Source organism: Artibeus jamaicensis, unplaced genomic scaffold, assembly GCF_021234435.1.
Source record: "Artibeus jamaicensis isolate MK-2021 breed Jamaican fruit bat unplaced genomic scaffold, CSHL_Jam_final scaffold_1689, whole genome shotgun sequence".
Taxonomy (NCBI): domain Eukaryota; kingdom Metazoa; phylum Chordata; class Mammalia; order Chiroptera; family Phyllostomidae; genus Artibeus; species Artibeus jamaicensis.
Window position 1 is genome coordinate 8,323,728 of NW_026522029.1, and position 20,985 is coordinate 8,344,712.

The 20,985-nt window shown below is 43.1% G+C and overlaps 1 protein-coding gene and 2 non-coding genes across 3 annotated transcripts; 2 read left to right on the forward strand and 1 right to left on the reverse strand.

The window, feature by feature from the left end:
* Positions 1 to 49: 49 nt before the first annotated feature.
* Positions 50 to 6,459, forward strand: LOC119054531 (uncharacterized). The gene is made up of 5 exons (XR_008389855.1): positions 50 to 219; positions 2,327 to 2,420; positions 3,018 to 3,135; positions 4,650 to 4,714; positions 5,241 to 6,459. It is a non-coding gene; the product is annotated as an uncharacterized LOC119054531 (transcript).
* A 1,698-nt stretch (positions 6,460 to 8,157) lies between these two features.
* On the forward strand, positions 8,158 to 17,318 carry TAF13 (TATA-box binding protein associated factor 13). Its single transcript, XM_053655971.1, has 4 exons — positions 8,158 to 8,266; positions 9,514 to 9,592; positions 14,418 to 14,515; positions 16,082 to 17,318. The coding sequence occupies exons 1-4, from the start codon at positions 8,240 to 8,242 to the stop codon at positions 16,250 to 16,252; spliced, it is 375 nt and encodes a 124-aa protein (XP_053511946.1). The 5' UTR covers positions 8,158 to 8,239; the 3' UTR covers positions 16,253 to 17,318.
* Positions 14,199 to 14,330, reverse strand: LOC119054604 (small nucleolar RNA SNORA51). The gene has a single exon (XR_005083545.2). It is a non-coding gene; the product is annotated as a small nucleolar RNA SNORA51 (small nucleolar RNA).
* Positions 17,319 to 20,985: the final 3,667 nt, after the last annotated feature.

The window sequence follows — 20,985 nt, forward strand, 5'->3', positions numbered from 1 at the left end:
AAAGACAAAGACGCAAGCGCCTAACGCAATCAGGAGTGGCTAGCAGATTGCCGAGCTAGGAGGACCTGCGTGGGTGGGTTTGGGTGTTGACGTTTAAGTAAGGAGCGCGCAGTCCGGCAGGCGTCCTGCGTGTCCATGGTAACCAAATCTCTATTGCTTGCCTGTGCGGAATTAGTGCGGGGCCCCACTTGACACGTTCACGTTGTTGTGGCTGGCAAGGTGAGGATTTGCAGGTTTGCACTGTATTGTGTGCTGTGGCGGCTGCCTTGGGCGTTTGTATGTCTGTAGCCCTCCTGCAACGGAGAGGTCTTGGTCCTTCCTGGGCTCCCACGTAAGAACCCTCACGCGAGGGGTGACGAGGGGCCCCTTGTGACCTCCAGGACTGCCCTTGCCACGCGGTTCTTCCTTACTCCTTAAGGAAATCTGAGTAGCCAGCCTGCGTCTGAACTTTCGAAATGAAATAAGGGAATTATAACAAAAACAAGTCTCATATTTCAGATCCTAAAGCTTCACGTTGTCGAGAAACATTCAAATGATTGCCTGTTTGTTTGTATGGATTTTTCCTTAAACTTTCAGGAGAGTGTCGATTATCTCCTATATCTAATTAATGCTGTGATCACCTCGGCTTCTTGCACCAGACATTGGAGGTATCTGACAGCGCTTCACACAACACTTTCACGAGCTGACAAGAGATATCGTCAGTTTTTCATGGGGGTCGGGAGTGGAGAGGGTGGAGACAAAGTCTCAGATTTCGTCTTGTGAATTGAAATCCTTAATTGCGCACAACTCGGCCTGCTTTATTAGACTCCAGGCGAGAGAGCAACTCCGAGTCCTCCGAAGATGAAGTTGTAAGGTTAACTATCTGCAGTGGTTGTGACCCTCCTGGAGGGACTCTGCCGCTCTTGCCACAGTGCCATCTGCTGGCTGCGGCCCTCTTTGTCACGCAAAAGAAAGGCCAGCAAAGCCCCCTGGAGGCAAAACAAAAAAGCTGATGCAGGACAGACTCCTTGAGATAATACACATAAACGTAGAATAAAAAACAAACAAATAAAGAATGAAGATATATGGGACAAAACCTGAGAAGGCCAGGCATATGCCCACACATACACATGCAGAGTGATCAGTTGTCTAATGATGCTTTCAAGTACAGAGAAAGACCCAACACCTTATTTTGAATAAGCAAGTATTTTTCACTCTGCTCAGAATTTACCCTTTTCTCTTTGTTTTTTCATGTGTCTATCTTTCCTCTCCTTCCTACTCTTTCTTCTCACTCATCCATATTTGTTTTTTCCTTATTTTTCCCCTACCATATTTTTTCTTTTCCAGATTTTATAAAGTTGTATACTTATTTGAAATAAGTAAATAAGTAAATCTCACCAGATTTTTTTCAAAATCAGTTATACCAACAATTCTATATTTTAAAAAATTATAGTATTCTGTTACTCTTTGTAAAATTGGTTATAATGGCTGCTTCTTTTTAGGGTTGTTGAAGGGTTAAGTGAATTACCATTTACAACACCTGACATGAAATAAGTGCCCCATAAATGTTAGCTGTTACTGTTGTTGTTGTTCATGTATTTAAAAAAATATTTACTAGTGTCTGCTGCATCCTGGTCTCACTTTGCTAGATTTGCAGGTAAAGATGAGTTTCTGCTCTTAGAGAACAAACTTTATTGGGGACAATAAGGTATGTGTGTAAACACAATTTAGCAGAGTACAGGCACTGTGTGTGTAAAGACATTACTTTGGATCTTCACCACCAAAAGATATTTGCACAATATCTTTTCAAGAAGAAATCTGAGGTTCAGAGAAGGCACATGGGTGAGATAACCTAGCTTCAAACCTAGCTCAGACTTCAAAGCTCCCTCCGTCTGTTATCACATTGCTTCAAATTAGGATGCTGTTCTTTTAGTGATCTTTGATGATTTTGTTTCAAGCATTTGCATTTCTGTCGCCCTGCCAAGCCCCAGAGCCTCACGTCAGGGTCACTAGCTAGCTCTTGCCACCCAATTGCAATAGAGCCCCACTGGCTGGGGACTCAACTCAGACAGTTCTTCCTCAGTTCACTTCAGTCTCCATGGAAGGACGGGCAGTTGTTGCCAAATGCCTGTCGCTCAAGAACAGTGGCCCCTTTGTTGGGGCTGTTTCAGTCCCTGTGGCAAACACTACTCAGTCCTGGGGACCATGACGATGGCATTCTGGTTTAACCAAAGAATAAAATCAGTCCCAAAGGCACAGCTTGCAACAATAGCTTCATCTCAATGACAACATATTTGAAAAGGGCTGTCAAACAGGCATTAATTTATGCTGCAAATATTTGTTCCAGGTCTTCTACGTGTAAGGAATGCGCCAGCCTTTGGGAGCTCAGAGACGAAAGAGACATGCTCTGTTCCTAATAAGTTTAAGATTTAGTGGACAAGGTAAGCTGGGCATGTAAATCACCAGAAAATGCAGTCGAAAGTGAGAAGTGTTGCAGGAAAATGAAAACAGTGCTGTGGGAGTGAGCAGAGAGAAGAGGGCTCAGGGAAGGCTCGAGGGAGGAGCAGGCGTCTGAGCTTGAAGGAGAGGAGTAAAAGCTCAGAGGCATGGAAATGGGAAAGTACGTGGTAGCACTGCGCACTCCCCCTTCCCTCCTTCACCAGCTTAGGTCTCAGAGGAACTTCCCTGGAGCTCAGACCTCACTTGCTGCAGGAAGATTCCTCTGCCCGTGGGCCTCCTATCCCGTCATAAACTTCCAGAGCATACATTATCTAAACACTTTTAAAAAATATTTTGTTTGTTTATTTTTTATAGAGAGGGGGAGGGAGAGAAACACTAATGTCACCCATCGGTAGTGACCTCAGCAGGAATCAAACGGATGACCTTTCGGTTCCCAGGCTGGTGCTCAACCCACTGAGCCACACCAGCAGGGTCAGAGCATTCATCATCTACTTCATTCATGCCCCCCTGACCTGCTGCATTGGGAAGCCCATAAGCCCAGGACTGTGTATTCACATAGTCTGCCATTTTATCCACAGTCCCATAGCAAGTGCTGAACAGGTGGTTGATAAATACTCGTTTCGTGAATAATGGATCGTGGCCTTGTGAAACTAGAATGTGGAGTTCACAAAGGAGAACAGCAGGTTATGCTGAAAGGTAGGTTCTTGAATAAAAACATAGGACACTTATGGGAATTTCGATACATTCCAGTTACTACCCTGAGCCCCTTGTGGGTAAGAACACATCTAAGCCTCCTAATAACCTTATAAGGTCAGTAACTACTATTTTCCCCATCTCACAAATGAGGAAATAGATCCATGGAGAGGTCGAGTCATTGGTCTCAAAGGAGCTCAGCAGATTTCAAACCCAACTCATCTGACCCCAGAGCTGGCCTGTTTAACCAGAGTAGGGGCATGATTTGGTAAACAAGCAGGGTTCATTAAGATTGTGTAAGATTATTGTGGAAATGACGCCACTGCACTAAGCCCCAAATGCAGACGGGGGGGGGGGGCGTGGAGGGAGTGAGAGTGAAGAGTGGTCAGGGCGAGGGTGGGACTGCACAGTGTCTGCCTAAGTTTGGGGTCTGGCTGGTACTGCCTGCTTGCCCTCATCCATCATGCCTCAAGCCCCCCACCCAGCCTCCTGTGTTCCTCTGTTCTGAGAGCCCCACCCCTACTATTCCTTGCAAGTTATTCTCAGGTAACTCAGCCACCCCTGTCTGCTTCTCTGTGAACAAATCTCTTTAAAAGCTCACCCTCCTTTTTTTGCTATCATTTATTCAGAGTCTACTTTCCTGGAGCCTACTGCCCTCTAAGTCTACTCTTCTCTCTTTGCTTTTCTTTCTTTTATTTAAATTATTTTTTAAAATTTACTTTTAGAGAGAAGGGAAGGGAGGGAGAAAGAGGGAAATATTCATCGTTTGCCTCTTGCATGCACCCCGATGAGGGCCAAACCCACAACCCAGGCACGTGCCCTGACCAGGGATCGAACCAGTGACCTTTGACTTTGTGGGACAGTGCCCAACCAATGGAGCCACCCTGGATAGGGCTTTTTGCTTTCTACTCTCCACTGTCCTTAGTCTCATTTGATCTGGCTTTTATTTTCACCATTGCCCTCAAACCAGTGTGTCCGATTATTCTGCCGCCTCCTACTGTCAAAACCCACGCCTTTCTCCAATACCTTACTTAATCTCTTTAGCATTGAGCTCGCCAGACCACCCGCTGCTTCTTGAATTTTTTTTTTTTTTGGCTTTCAAAATATATTCCTCTCCTCTCCCTCTCTTCCTACTCTTCATCTTTTTTATCTTTCATCTCTTGAGCCATTCCTTCAGTCTTTTCTTTCTCTTGATTTTCCTTTTCTAAGGATCTGCCCTTTGCCTCCCTTCTCGCTTGCCTTTGTTCCAGTGTTCAGGTCTTCCACGCCATTTTCCCCAGTTCCCATTTCTCCGTGGGTTTCCAGACCTGCACGTCCGTCTGTCTTTAGGACACCTCTAGACTCTCAAACTCAGACTGAATTCATTTTCTCCTCTCCCCAATTGCCTTTTCCTTTTACATTCCAATTAATGTTAGTCACAGCATCACTCTGCATGTGAACACCTCTCTGCCTTAGATTCATTCAGACACAAAGTCCTGTCAATTCTCTTCCTAAATTCCTTCTTCCTCTTCATTCAGGTTCTGATAGCCTCTCATCCTCCATCAGTCAGTCATCTGCCGGTGAAAGTGAGCTTTTTCAAAAGGTAGGGGCGTGTGACTCTTCTGCCCAAAGACCACCGGGAACTTTGGCAGCTGGAAGAGAACAGACAAGGCCTTTCACGCTCTCACTGCAGCTTCACAGCAAACTCACTCCTGCACCTCCCCCCCACCCCAACGCACTTGGCTCTGGCAGTCCACACAAAACGCCTTGTGGAAGCACCCGTGACTTTTCACTCTCTGCACTTTTTTCCTGCTCTGCTTATAACACTGCGATTTTTCCCCCTTTGCGTCTTGCATCTTCAGTTCAGAAGATGGAACTACTCACACTCCAGTTACACTGTGACATACTATGATAGCTGGCACTTCCAAAGTCCTCCATGTGTTATTTGTGTCTGTGCTTCGCCTTTGTCCCTCCTCCCATTGCTCTTACCCCACCACCTTTCTAGTGTATTTAAATGTTACGCTTTTTATGTCACTCTAAAATATGTATTTTTGTGTGTGTGTGTGTATAGTTTACATAAATGGTATTGTGTTATAGATTCCATTGTGTTTCTTACTTTTCAATTTTAGGTCTGTTTCTAAGCTCCACCCAAATTGCTGGCGGATTGCTTCTCCCATCCAAATACCAACCAGGCCCAGCCCTGCTTAGCTTCTGACATCAGACAAGATCAGGTGCTTTTGGGGGCTGTGGCCATAGACTGCTAGTGGATCATTTCTGATTGTTGCATGGTACTCCTCGGTGTATATCCAGCATGTTTTACCTGTCCACCTCCATGATAGCAGACCTTGTGGACTCTCTACCTGATTCCCCTGCACAAGGCCAGCATTTCATCACTGCCTGACACAGCAGTTCTCAACCCTGCCAGACTTGATAATCTGCCTCAAGTGACAAATACATTATAATGTGTCCTTTGTTATTCTGCAATGAAATTCACAGACGCTATAACCCATTGTCTTGTCGTGGGCAGCCTCTCCGCCCTCAACGCTGCCTGCCTCCTGGTGTTCTCATCCTGTGTTAACACCCACCCCTTGAGTGTGGGCTCCGTTTACTGACGTCTAGTGACTGTAAGTGATAGGGTGTCACTTCCAAGGTGAGGTTACAAGAAAAACCCTGGCTTCTACTTGGGTGTTCTCCCTGGTTCTCTCTCTCACCTGCTCTGAGAGAAGCCAGCTGCATGTTGTCAACCACCCCATGGAGAGAACTGTGTGGCAGGTAACTGAGGGATGCCTCTGGCAACAGCCAGGGAAGGGCTGGGGCCGTTGGTCTAACACCCTGAGGGAACTGAGTTCTGCTGACAACCACGTGAGCAGTTTGGGAAGTGGGTCCTTCCCCTGCAGTACTTCATAGGGGACCGCAGCCCCAGCCAGCATCCTGAGTGCGCAATAAGGGACCTTCAGCCAGAGGCACCCAGCTAAACTGCACCCAGAACCCTGACCCACAGAATCGGTATGATAAATGTATATTGCATTTGCCACTAAGTTTTGGGATAATTTGTCAACACAGCAATAAATAACTAATACACTTAACTACCCATGTAATTTAAAAACAATATATAGTACCCCTAATGGTAACATAAAAGTAAAATAAAGACAGTAAATTATAATTACACGTGTTTCAAAATGGACTAGAGGGCATAAAGATCTCAGATGCTCGCCACATGTATAGAACCACTTTGAATGCAGGAGCTTCAAATGCAGATTGGTTCCAGTGAGTGTTGGCCAGTGAAATTATTACAAGTGATGTGGCCTTGGTGACATTATTTCCTGAAATTGTTCACACTCTTCATAAGTTCCAAATAAAACAAAGAATAACATCTGTCCAATTTCAGGGTAGTTGCTATTTTGGGGAAAGCTCCCAGTTCTTTCCTTCCCGTGTGTCTTTCTCCTTTACTCTCATAGAGAACACTTCACTTGGGACATTTCTGTTCACAAATGTGTGGGAATTATTTTCTCCCACACCAAGCAATTCTGCAACACTGGCTGGGTGTCCTACCATTTAACTCGGTTCTGACTACCTGGAGATAGTGTCAGATCCTGCAAGTTAAGTGCCCAGTCCCCTGGGACTGACCCCACTTAAATGCCAATTGCAGTAGGAGGTCCCCAGGATGGCCACAACTTCTTTTCATCTTGGTGGCAAATTGGAAGTTCCCGTGACCTTCTCTCCCTTGTATTCTATTATTTGTTAGAATGGCTCACAGAACTCAGGAAGACACTTCTGTTTACCAGTCTATTAAAGGATATGATCAAGGATATAGATGAACAGCCAGGGGAAAAGATGCTTTAGATGAGGTTTCAGAGGGTCCTGAGTGCAGAGCTCTGTGCTTGTGGAGTTGGGGTAGGGCCCCCTCCCTCCCAGTATGTGGATGTGTACTGCAACCTGGAGGCTCTCGGAACCTCTGTTAGGATTTTTATGCCTTATGCAGGCACAATCAATTAACTCCATTTTCAGCCCCTCTCCCCTTTCTGGAGAATGGGCAGGTGGGGCCAAAACTTCCAAGCTTCTGTGGCTTGGCCTTGCTGTGACCAACTCCCACCCAGGAGCCATCCAGTAGTCACCTCATTAGAACAAAAGATGCTCCTAGTGATCCAATTAGGAATTTACAAGGGTTTTAGGAGCTCTTTGCCAGGAATTGGGAGCAGGAATATGGATGTATACATGTATATGTAAAGAGTTAGGTTCTAGGCTCAGAATATAAACAGATTTTTCACTCACTTGAATGTTTAATAGGACTTCGAAAATAGTGTACTGTAGGACAATTTTTCCTTCTGTGGCATCATCTCTTGCATTGCAGAACATTTATATCCTTAGCTTGAGACTCTAATGCCCATGGTTTCTCCAATGGTCATTCTAACAAAAAAAAACTACCCACAAAAATTTAAATCCTCAGTCTAAGAGGCAGAACCGCTCCCGTGAGAACTAGTAGTGAAGAGTATCCCCAATAACCAACACAAAGCTTGGCATAAATAGCAGCGGAACTCTAAGTCGTTGGAAAAAACTTTCTAAACATTTTATTTATTTTTAGAGAGGGGAAGGGAATGAGAAAAAGGGAGAGAAGCATCAATGTGTGGCTGCTTCTCAAGCGCGCCCTACTGGGGGACCTGGCCTGCCACCCATGCATGTGCTCTAAGTGGGAATGGAACCAGCAACCATTTGGTTCGCAAATCTGGTGCTCCATCCACTGTGCCACACCAGCCAGGGCCTGAAATTGTTTAAATACACCTTTGGGACAGCCCAAGACCACGTGGTCCCACAACGATCCATCCACAGCTAGGAAGTCCAAAATCAGAGAGTAGTGACTCCACATGCAGAAGCAAATTTAGGGTGATATACGCCGCCCAGGCTACCTTTCCTTCGCTAATGTTTAATTCTTCAGGATTTCAGAGCTCCTCGGTAAACGCCCAGGGCGTGTTCTGGCTCTGCTCCTACGCGTTACGCACGCGCACCCTTCCAGCAAGCCAGGTGGATTAGGCCCCGCCCCGGCCGCGCCCTCGCTCACCGGAAGTGAGACAGCGGAAGTAGTGAAAATCCCTTGGAGCAACGCGGGTCCGTTGTGTAGCTTGCTGGTGGGATGGCGGATGAGGAAGAGGACGCTACTGTGAGTGACCACCAGTTTCAACCCGCTCTTTCCTTTACTCCCTTGGGTACAGTAGCGGAGGCGAGTTCGGAATCGGGTCTGTTTTCCATAGTGAATTCAGCCGGCACAGCCGGGGCCTTGACGTCCTGCTAGCAGCTTTTTCCCTTCCTCGTTTTAATACATGGGGCAGGACGTGAAGGGAGAGGTGGCCCCTTGCCCTTTGCTTTTGGTCCGTATCTGCCAGATGCCCTTCGTAACGCCTGGAGAATCATCGGAGGTCAAAGCTAATGTTTGTTAGAGCCCATTATGAACCAACAGTTAACTGCTCACAAAACTATGTTCTTAAAGTATGGACCAAAAGTCGGAACCTGGGTTTCAAAATTTCTGTTCTCTGTGAGCAAGTTATTTAACTTATGTCCGTGGTTTTTCATGTCATAAAATGGGGCTAAGGCTTACTTAAAAAGAGTTCCTAGCACTGCGTAAGCAGCACTTAGTATTAGCTTTGATTGCTTTGATTCAGTACCAACTCTTATAAAACTGTTTAGCAATAGGCCAACTGAATTGGTTGAAAGAGTAAAGTATGGTCATGAGAACTCTTCCGGGACAGTACAGGGACATTATAGAAGTATCTGTGCGTGAGCCGGACGTTGGACTGAAACGCTAGGGTTTCATGGGTCTTTGCTGCTTGCTTTACACTTTCTGGCATGATGACAGTGTTGAAAGTGGGGGGAAAGGCTAATTATTATTTTTTAAAAAATATTTTATTAGGGTTATTATTCTTATTTATTTATTCATTTTTTGAGAGAGGGGAAGGGAAGGAGAAAGAGTAGGAGAGAAATATCAATGTATGGTTGCCTCTCATGCGTCCCCTGCCGGGAACTGGCCTGCAACCCAGGCATATGCCCTGACTGGGAATCGAACCGTGATACTCTGGTTCACAGGCTCGCGCTCAATCCACTGAGCTACGCCAGCCAGGGCTGAAACGCTAATTATTAAAAAAATAAAATGTGCCTTGGCTGGTGTAGCTCAGCGGATTGAGCGCGGGCTGTGAACCAAAGGGTCGCGGTTCAAGTCCCAGTCTGGGCACTTGCCTGGGTTGCAGGCCGGGTCCCCAGTGCGCGCCACGGGAGAGGTGACCACACATTGATGTGTCTTTCTCTCCCTCTCTTTCTCCTTCTCTTTCCCTCTCTCTAAAAATAAAAAATGAAATATTCTTTAAAAACCGCACTGCAATTACTTGACATTTTTTTGTATACATTAACTTCTAGTTTGAGGAAGAAAATGAAGAAATTGGAGGAGGTGCAGAAGGTGGACAGGGTAAAAGAAAGAGACTTTTTTCTAAAGAATGTAAGTAAACCTATGCACCACAATGTTCACAGCAGCACAATTTACAATAGCCAAGAGTTGGGAGCAACCTAGGTGCCCATCAATAAATGAATGGATCAAAAAATTGTGGTACATATACACAATGGAATTCTATGCTGCAGAGAGAAAGAAGGAGCTACTACCTTTTGCAACAACATGGATGGAACTGGAAAGCATTATGCTGAGTGAAATAGGCCAGGTGCTGAAAGACAAATACCATATGATCTCACCTTTAACAGGAAGCTAAACAACAAAACAAACAAGCAAGCAGAAAAAAAAAAACAAACCAAAGACACTGAAATAGAGAACAAGGGGATAGTGACCAGAGGGGAGAAGGAAGGGAAGTTAAGGGGAAGAAGGGGGAGGGATTTGGAGGAACAAATAGGAAGGACACAGGGATGAGAACTAAGGGGGGTGGAAATGGGAGGGAGGTGGGGAGCAAGGGGCGGGGGAGGCTGGGATGGGAAAAATGGACAAAAAAACTGTACTTGAAAAATAACTAAATAAAATAAATAAATGAATGAATGTAAGTAATATTTACAATGGTTTTATTATAGATGATAAAAAGTTTTGGACATGGGCATTCAAAGTAGATTTATTGATCTGAATCTGTTTCCCTGTAGGGACACTATTCTGAGACTTGCCTATAAAGTTATGTTTAACTTGTCATAGCTAGTAATGATCCTAATCCCAATTGATATGTTAGTACACACACAAATTCTTTTTTAAGTGAGGAACTGTGATGAGGGTTTCAATTTGGGACCTAAGACCACACCTCCATGTCTTTCCTGTCCCTGACCTTTGCAGCAGTAGAAGCAGGGACTTCTTTGTAAGCCGAAGGATAGATGGATCCTGGAACAGGTGCTGAGGGTAGACATTAAGTTGGAGCTTTGGACTAAGGTAGGAAGGCGGTAAGCAGTGTGGGACCTTAGAGTGGCTAGGTAGAGGTTATAATGGATTGATCCTCTCTTCTCCCTCAACAGACAGGTTTGACCTTTTTGTCAGCAGCATAGGGGACTGGTCCAGCCCAAACCATGGTGCCAACAAAGGCACCATGAGAATGTTCTCCATCTCCCAGTCCCGGGCCCCTTCCATGTAGTTGCGGCTGAGTGTTGACAGATGGGGCAACACACTAGTACCTGGTTTGTTTACATTGCGCCAGATGTAAGAAGTTCCCAAAGGCTCTTGAAACTGCTGCATCACTGTGTTTTTTCAATTTTTTAACCACTCAGATTCTTCTGCGTATCTCAGTTCCTCACCTAAAGCTCACTGCTCCTTATTCCATCTCTGATGCCATTCATTCCATTGGTATGTTGTTTCACTTATGTCAGCCTGCACATGGAATTCCTGCACCAGAGCACCCCGGAGTGAGGCTTGCATAGTTGGTTCATAGCAGAAACTTTATATATTTTTAAAGATTTCATTTATTTACCTTCAGAGAGGGGGAAGGGAAGGAGAAAGAGAAACATTGATGTGTGAGAGATACATCCATTGGTTGCCTATCTCACACCCCAGCCCAGGACCTGGCCTGCAACCCAGGCATGAGTCCTGACTGGGAATCAAACCGGCAACCCTTCAGTTTGCAGGCTAATGCTCAATCCACTGAGCCAGGGCAGCAGAAACTTTTTTTAAAAAATATTTTTATTTATTTACTTTTAGAGAGAGAGGAAGTGAGGGAAAAGGAGAGGGAGAGAAACATTGATCACACACCCCAAACTTGGGACCTGGCTTGTAATCCAGGCATGTGCCCTGACTGGGGATCAAACGAGTGAACTTTCAGTTCACAGGCCAGCACTTAGTCCACTGAACCACACCAGTTAGGGCAGCAGAGACATTTATTCTCCTTCGATTGCTTTATTTTTATGATGAGAAGAATTTGGAATCTTCACAGCTTTCTCCTTGTCCTTGTCTTACTGGGATTTTGTCATCTTACCAAGATCTCTCTTATACCTTAAAATATATATTTTTTTGTTTTTGCTACTATAACAGTTTCAAAGCATTTGCTGGTGTTTATCTTCACAGACCCTTTAAACAAATACAGTTTATATACTTCCTATCTAATATGTTTTCCAGTGAAACATATTTCCCTACTGGTGAATTCTACATTTTCAGGAAGAATAATAAGCACATTGTTATTTTTGGAGAATCCTAGCAGACAGTACTTCAGCCATGTCATCAAAGTTATCATCACCAGTGACATGTTGACATCACGTACTTCTGATACAATGCATTAAGAGGGCACATCACCCCTGTAGTACCCTTGTTGGTAATGCACAACCATAATCCAATCACGAGAAAGTATCAGACAAGCCCAAATTGAGGGATATGCTACAAGGTAACTGACCAATATTCTTTAGAAGTCAAGGTCATGAAAGACAAGAAATGTCTGAGGAACTGTCACAAACCAGAGGAAACTAAGGGGCCATGACAACTAAATAGTGTGGGATCCTGGAATAGAAAAAGGATATTAGTGGAAAAACTGGTACAATGAGTAACTTCTGTAGTTGTACCAGTGTTAACCTTTTAGTTTTGGTAAATGGTTATGGTTATGTAAGTTGTTAATATAAGGGGAAACTGACCCTGACTGGTGTGGCTCAGTGGGTTGAGTGCCAGCCTGTGAACCAAAGGGTCACCAGTTCAATTTGCACTCAGGACACTTGCCTGGGCCAGGTCCCCATTTGGGAGCGTGCAAGAGGCAACCACACATCAGTTTTTCTCCCTCTCTCCTTTCCCCTCCCTCTAAAAATAAATTAATTAAATACTTTAAAAAGGTGCAGGGGGAACTAGATATAGGGTATGCAGGAACCCTGTACTATTTTTGCAACTCTTCTGTAAGTCTGAAGTTATCTCCAAAAAAAAAAGTTTCAGAAACCAAAGTGGGGAGAGAGAGAGAGGATGAGAAGGAATGAATGAGAGAACGAGAACATTGGCTTCTGTGTTTGTTTTTTCCCCTCTTGTATCTGGACCTGAAGGCTCTTGCCAGTGTAAACCCCTTGGGATACCTCTATCCCAGGCTGGCTTCCAGTTCACTCCTTTCATTTGTTCCCTAGGTTTGGTCTATTTTCTTTTTTAAAAATTTCTGTCAGCTTTTGCTTTTCTTAAGTAGTTACTCTTAAGGTACACATCTGCCTTGAGAAATGTTTTAGGTGTTCCTTTTTTTTTTTAATAAAATTTACACAGAATAAATTGTGGATGAATCTTACATACATACATATACTTATAACCACCACCCAGATTAAGATAAAAAGCATTTTCAATGTATGACAGTTTTTTTAACATTTAATTGCTTGGGGGATCTCATAAGAGTTGATTTTTCTTCCTAGAAAAAGGCACTTACACATAATGTATACAGTTTTTGCATATAATTTTAGGAGTGTTTGAGGACTTCTTAGAGCTTATCCATGGACTAACTGGGATTATATGGGGTATAGGATAACAATTAATTTGGATCCCATCTGCCCCAAACTACCAAGAACAGTGATACTACTGTTGTGGGTAGGAATATAGACTCTGGAGGCAGATCATTTGGGTTCAAGTTCACATTCCATCTCTTACTATCTCTGTGACTTTGAGTAAGTCACTAATTTGGTGCCTCAATTTTGTCATATATATAGAATGGGGATGATAATAGTATCTATGTAAAAGCATTGTTGTGAGGATTATTCGTGATTTAATGAGGTATATGCGTGAAAGGCTTAAAACAGTGCCTGGCATACAGGGTGGGGCAAAACTAGGTTTACAGGTGTTGGTATGGAAAAGAATGTAATAGTTAATAGTAATAATAAAATAATAAACTGTTTTGCATACTCACAAACCTACTTTTGCCCCACCCTATAGAGTAAGGGCTATATAAGTTTTTGCTATTAGCAGTTGCTTTTATTACTCTGTGTTACACTTTTCTTTTCTTGCATTTTTTATGGTTCCTTCAGACATGGCCTGAAAGGGCTTTTGCTGGCAGTTGCATTGATCTGGGGAGTGAAATGTCAAGATTCTGTGTAGGAAGCCCTTTGCTATCTCTTTCGATTGCCCCATTCTTCCTGTAGGAAGATCATTGGACGCTTTCTCTCCTGTCCTTTTCCCTATGGTAATGTGAGAAGGGACTCTGTCTTCTGTTTCTGATGTCCTACTGACCACCCCCAAGGGCTAAGTCATTGCCATTCACCCTGTCCCTGCCTGTTTGAAGCTATTATGGGCTCTGACCAGTTGGCGCAGTGGGTTGGGCATTGTCCTGTAAACTGAAAGGTTGCTGGTCTGATTCCTGGTTATGACGCATGCCTGGATTTTGGGCCGGGTCCTGTGTTGGGGGCGTGAGAAGCAACTGATCTATGTTTCTCTCCCTCTCTTTCTCCCTTCCTGCCTCTCTAAAAATAAATAAATAGAAATGTTTTTAAAAGGGATTCTGGGAAGGTTGGTGAGTAGACGATAGAGGTTCCTACCTCCCAGGTAGGAACAGTTGGTTATGAGACTGGTTAAAACCTTTTATACCACAATCATAGGAGACAACAAATACAATGTAAGTATGTTTTTATGCCCGTATATTCTACAGCTTGGTTCAGTTCTATTTTTTTTTTTTTTGCCCTTTTTTCCCCCATGTCCCCCCATTCACAATACAGACCAGGCAGAGGGCCTGGGCTGAGGTGTGTGTGGGGTGGGTTTACTCCGCCTCCTCTTTCTGTACAGGTGGTGTGAGAACACAACCTGTGGTCAGCACCCGCAGGCCAGTGGTTAGATCAATTCTGGTTCGAAAAAGTGTTGATCCAATGGTTAACATTTGTTCCAGTAAACACAAATGAGTATTCTTTTACAGTACGATGTATGATGTATGGGTTTGGGGATGACCAGAATCCTTATACTGAATCGGTGGATATTCTTGAAGACCTTGTTATAGAGTTCATCACTGAAATGGTAAGGTTTTTTTTTTGTAATTGGTCTTAGTTAATTAAAAATAGATTTGAAATTCTAATTTTAGAAAAGACTAGAATTGTGGCATCCTTTAGAAATAAGCTATCGATTTGGGTGCCTGTTTTGTGGAAGTTATTGTTTACTGTTTATTATTGAGAATGAAGGTTTTGTGTGTATATATACATATATATATATATACATGAGGTCTGTCCGGAAAAAGTTAGGATAATAGTTTGAGCAATATCTATGTAAGCTGGCAGCTGAGGACAGTGGACTGGCGTGCACATGCTTAGACAATGACGACTTCACTCAGTGGGGGTGGTAAATGCTATTGAGTGAGCATGTGCACTATGTGGCCACTGCATTCAAAATGACTGAGCAAATAGAGCAACAAATCTGCATCAAATTTTGTATTAAGTGTGAACATTTCCCTGTGGAAACTATGTGGATGATTCAGAAGGCCGCAGCCAAGGGCAGCTGGTGATGGGCAGCTTCATCGTGACAGTGCACCCACTCGTGCATCACATCTTGTGCTGAATTTTTTTGAGAAACATCAGATCACCCAGGTGACTCAGCCCCCCTACAGCCAGATTTGGTGCCCTGCAATTTCTGGCTTTTCCCAAAATTAAAATTACCTATGAAAGGGAAGAGGTTTCAGACTGCTGATGAAATTCAGGAAAATACAATGGGGTAGCTGATGGTGCTTGGGGGAACTGTGTGAGGTCCCAAGGTACTTGCTTTGAAGGGGACCGAGGTGTCATTGTCCTGTGTACAGTGTTTCTTGTATCTTGTATCTTCTGCAGTAAATGTGTCTTTTCCGTAGTATGTGGCTGGCTACTTTCTGGACAGGCCTCATGTACAGACGTGTGTGTGCGCGCACTCTTTGTAGAGACAACTAATGCTAGGGTTTTGGTGAATATTCTTTTGTCTTTTTGCATGTGTTTTTTTTTAATTTACAAAATTGAAATCATGTATATATTAATACAGTCTTATAACCTGGGTTTTTGTGTTTTTTATTTCCCATTTAGGTAAGACTAGAGCATTTCCCCATGTCATTGCATAGTAATCTCTTTTGTTACTGGTTTCATTATATAAACTGATTCCATGTGCACAGATTTATCTGTGTGAAACCTCACTATTTAGTTTCCCTGTTTTAGCCATTAGAAATCACCCGGTGATGAACCTTTGTGCCCAGGACGAGTATGTCGGGGGTGAGAGCTGATTTTAGGAAAACCCAGCACTACGGAGATGGACACCTATTTTAAATGAAATTGGTGATTACAAAGAAGTTACAAGAGTAATTTCCCCCAAAACTACATATATCAAAAAAACAAAAAAGAAACATCAATAAATTTGGTAGCTTTTATGTCCTTAAAATTAAAATATGTCTATAAAGCAAGAGAGATATTGCTAATCATACAGTAGAAAGTGGACAGAGGACACAAATAGATAATTCACAAATGAATAGCTGTGATAGAAGAGGAAAAATCTTTAAATTCACCAGTGTTAAATACATGCAAATTAAAAGTAAAATACTAGATTAAAAATTAATATGTTTCTTTATAATAGACTCACAAGGCAATGTCAATTGGAAGACAAGGGCGGGTACAAGTTGAAGATATCGTCTTCTTGATTCGAAAGGATCCAAGGAAATTCGCTCGAGTGAAAGACTTGCTTACTATGAATGAAGAATTGAAACGAGCTAGAAAAGCATTTGATGAAGCCAACTACGGATCTTGACAACTTTTGTACTTTCTGAAGCTTCACTATCTTCTGAGGAGACCCTGTATAGAAATAACCATATGATTTACATAGTAAGGTCCTGACAACTAATCATGTAAGTGAAAGATGGACAAGGACAGAGTTTCCCACCTTTTTTTTATGTCTTTGATTTTGGGGCAATGGCTGAGTCTGTAACTGCCTGTCGTGATACTGCCACACCTGAATCACTTACTGGGTTTTAATGACCATGTGTAATTGAAGGACCTTGCAGACCTGACTTTTGACTCTCTGACCAGTGAAGTGGTGTTCATGTATTAGGTGGATTTGAGCCATTGCTGGCCATGCAGCTTAACACGTGAGGTCTAAACGCACCTTTGCCTTTCTGAGAGCTAAGACATGACAGCCACACTGTAACGTTTTTAGACTACAGTAGTCTGAGGGCTTATTAAAAGACAGTGAGATGGTTTGTGTTTCTTTTAAGGAGATAGTAGAAGGAAATACAGTCTGTCTTAAGGTAATAATTTGTTTTAATATTCTTTCCTTTTGATAAGGAGTGATTTGTGGGAGGGAGAAACTAAAAGTTTCATGAATACTTTGTGGAAGCCTTTTTGATTTAAAACCTCTCGTCTCGGGCATATAACATACTATTTGTCAAGTTTTAAGAGGACTCATTTTCCCAGGTCAGATTTCCCTTCTAAATAAAAATAAAGGCTTTCAGTAACAGGAATGGCATTGCTTGAAAAGCCGACAGCAGGATAGTGTTTGGGTAGTGTTTTCTGAACATTTGTTAGTACTTGTTCATTGCAGAAATGTGTACTCGGCTAAAACCATATGTGGCTATGGAAACCACTTTTGTAGATCAGGATATACAGGTTTTGTGTGTATTTGGCTCATTGTATTTATTATTGTACTTAGCTTAACATAAAGATTAAAATTGCATTTAGAGAGATCAGTGAATATTACTCTTTGTGAAACTAATGTCTTGTGTACCACTTCTAAACATCTGCAAATCAGTACTCAGGAAAATTTTACTTTCTTAACCTATTGATACTGCATTAAAGTATGAAAAGTTAAAAAAGATTAATACTTTAATTTGTGTCATTTATCAAATCCCCCCCCACCCAGTTACTGGTAATAATAATTCTAGCTGCTTAATCTCATTTAAAACACTTTTTCTATATTACTATTATAATGTACTTGAATTGATAGTAAGATTCAAGATAGTGGGACAGGTCTTTTTGTTGTTTAAAAAAGTAAAAACCAGTTGCAAAGCTATTTCAGTCCAAGCTGAAGTCAAGAGTGGAACATTACTCTTTCACTGTTTTTGCTGGTGAGGTCTGCCGCACTCTGATGAGGGAGGGAGCTGGTGGTGACACGCACCTGGGCCAGTGTACCCGGTGCCTGTGTTACGCTGTTCCGGTTGCTTAGACAACAGATTCACTTTCTCAGTTCTGGTGGCTGGAAGTCTGAGTCACGGCGCCAGCACGGCCAGGTCCTGGCAAGGACTCTTCCTGGACTGCAGATTGCTGCCTCCCCCCCCACCGTTCCCCCACGTGGCTGAGCGCTCTTGTCTCTTCCTCTTCGTGAAAGGGCAGCACTTTGTCGCATCAGGAATCTGCCTCGATCACCTCCTTAAAGGCCCTGTCTCCAGTTCAGTCAGATGGAGAGGGGGTTAGGGCTTCTACATACAGATTTTAGGAGGACACAACTCAATCTGCATAGCAGTGCTATCAGTCTTACTATTTTTGCCAATGACCCTGACATGTAAGAAGTTTTGTGTGGGTACATAAAGAGAAAAGACCATGTGAAGACACCAGAGGAAAGTTTTATATGGCACTTTGTATTGAGACTTTTTTAGGTTGCACATGTTAGAACTTACTCAAAAATAGCGTAAACAGAAAAAAGGGAATTTATTGGCATGTTCAACTGAAATAGGGAAAGAAAAACCTGAGAACCAAGACACTGCCCATCTTGATCCTTATTTTGGCTTTACTCTCAGGAACCTCTGTGATTCCAGGGAACAAGAAAGCAAGTAGTTCTAGGGTTCCATCCATGTAACTCCTAATCGAGGAAGCTGCTTCACTTCCTCATACAGAGAATTCTAAGCAAGGATTGTGACTGCCCCGGCTTGGGCATTCCTGGGCCAATCGCTGTGGCCAGGAAGCTGCTGTACTGCAGCCTGGGTCTCAGGCCCTACCGCTGGTGGGAGCTGCTGTCAGCAGGAAAAGGAAAGAGTCCAGGCAGACGAGAATACCAGATGTCCACTGACTTGATTCGTGCTGATGCTACGGCAGCATGGCTCTCTCCCAGGCTCTAGAGCTGTACTGTGTAATATGGTAGCCACTAGCTACGGTTGGGCTTTTTAGCTAATTAAAGTACGATAAAATTGAAAACTTTTTATTGCACTAGCTTGTATTTCAGGTGTCCAGTAGTGCCCAGTTGCCACAGGGCTAGTGGCTACTGCACTGAACAGTGCCGATACATACCATTTCCTTTATCACAAGATTCCTCTGGAAAGTGCTAATCGAACGTGTCATGTGGTCTAAGTGAATTCACTTTGTTTTGTTTAAATTACAGTGGAAAATCACAAGTACATACAATCAGAAAATAGTATCATGAATTCCCACCTTTGATATAATAACCAGTCTTGCTAATGTAATGTCTTACCTATTCTCCCATCGTTTTTAGGGGGTTAGAGTGGGCAGTATTTTAAAGCAAATTTCAGATACTGTATCATTTCATCTATAAACATTTCAGTATGTATCTCTAACAAAAAGTTTTAAAAGGTAGCCCTAATACTATTATACCATAACAAAAATGAACACTAATTCCTTAATATTCCATCTAAAACCCGATCCCTGCTTAAATCACTTGATTTGTCTCAAAGTATCTTTTGAATTTGTGTCTTAGTACCTGTTGCTGCTGTAAAGTTGCTGCAAATTTAGTGACTTAAAATAATTATCTTGCCAGTTCTGTAGGTCAGAAGTCTGACACAGTCCGACACTGGGCTAAAATCCAGGTTCCAGGAGGGCCACGTTCCTTTGTGGATGTTGTAGGGAAGAATCAGCTTGTTTGCCTCTGGCATCTTCTAGAGACAGCGTTCCTTGGCTCTTGGGCTGCACTCGCTGTCAAAGCTTGTAACCCTATTGCATCTCTCGGAGCCGAGCCCACTTGCATAGTCATATCTCCCTCTGAGCCCCAGGAAAGAATCTCTGCTTTTAAGGATCCTCGCGATGAAGATGGACCTGCCTGGAAACCCCAGGCTAATCTCATTTGGAGGCCCTTTGACTTAATCACATTAGCAAATCCTCTTGTACAGTGGAACTGGAGTTTAGAGTTCATGAGGGAGAACAGTGGGTCATACTGAGAGAGGTAGGTTCTTAAATAAAAACAGCTGACACTTAGGCCCTAGCCAGGTAGCTCAGTTGGTTAGAATGTCCTGACATGCTGAGGTTGTGTGTTCAATCCTTGGTGAGGGCACACAGGAGACTCAACTGATGAATGCATAAGTGAGTGGAAAAATGAATCGATGTTTTTCTCTTCCTTCCTCTTCGCTCTAAAATCAGTTAAAATTTTTTCTGTGTTTAAAAAGAAAACGGCTTCCAGGGCCTGAGGCAAAGCAGAGGTGGAGGAGGGAAGGTTGTTGCCTGGGACTTATCTTCAAGATTGCCTTGTTACTGAAACTAGAAACATGGCTTGATTAGAGTGTGGTCGCTATACACCAGGGTTGTGGGTTTGATCCCCAGTCAGGGCACATACAAGAACCAACCAATGAATGCATCCATACGTGGAACAACAAACTGATATTTCTCTCTCAAATCAATAAATAAAAAATTTTAAAAGAACAGCTCCTTTATGTTGAAATGAATATATTTTTCTGCATTAGGTTTACCCATACACATGTAATTGAAACTTTTGTTTAGGGGTCTGGTCTAGACAGGAGCTCTGGGAGAACTGGTATTCTACCTACATCGTTAGTCCTTGAATCTGCTTGAAGGAGAAGCAGCAAGGGTGGCACTTTGTGGTCCCAGAACTGGGGCACTGCTTGCTGGGAAGCACACAGCTCTTTGGTGTGTGCATTTATGAGTGCGTGTTCTAACAATGAGAATAGAGCTTCTAAAGCAAGTTCCCTTTTCCCCACTGAACTTCCCCTGAACAGCTTGAGGCAAGATGTCTCAACCTAAGCTTGGACTCAGATTTCTTCCTTCTGTTTGGAGAAAACCAAAAACTCCTGTTCCCCCTTTTAGAAGTGAGCTTTGAGAATCATATTAAAAGGGGTCCACCTTAGCCTGGAGGCATTTATGTCACAAGGCACCATGAGTCATTCTGTCAAGTTAGAACCTGTGTTTTTAAATGATGCCTAACCTAGTTCCTAAGCCAGAGTAAGCAGGCACTCAATAAATACTTGCCGAATGATGGAGGCAGTGCCTCGGGACCTAAGGACAGTCCTTCATCTGAGAAAGCCTTGTCCTTTCAGGACAATTCCTGCTTTGCAGCAACTAGAGTGAAAGACAAGCAGATCTAATCTTAACCAGTGTGGCTGAGTATAGAAGGAAAGGTGATACTGTAGGCGACAGCTATTAAGGTTGTAGTGTTAAAACTTGATGTTACACTAGGAAGCAAACACACAATCAATGCATTTGTCAGTGTACAAGTAATAAGATGTACCAGATGTCTTGGATTTCAGTGCCTGGTTCCTTTCCTCCTCCCATCCCCCTTTCTGGAAATATTGTATAATGGTTATGTATTTG

What these genes read in the sequence shown, in the direction of transcription:
- TAF13 (XM_053655971.1), top strand. Translation starts at nt 8,240, where the DNA reads ATGGCGGATGAGGAAGAGGACGCTACT. An exon ending in ATGAGGAAGAGGACGCTACT is followed by an intron (nt 8,267 to 9,513) that starts GTGAGTGACCAC and finishes ATTAACTTCTAG; the next exon opens with TTTGAGGAAGAAAATGAAGA. An exon ending in GAGACTTTTTTCTAAAGAAT is followed by an intron (nt 9,593 to 14,417) that starts GTAAGTAAACCT and finishes ATTCTTTTACAG; the next exon opens with TACGATGTATGATGTATGGG.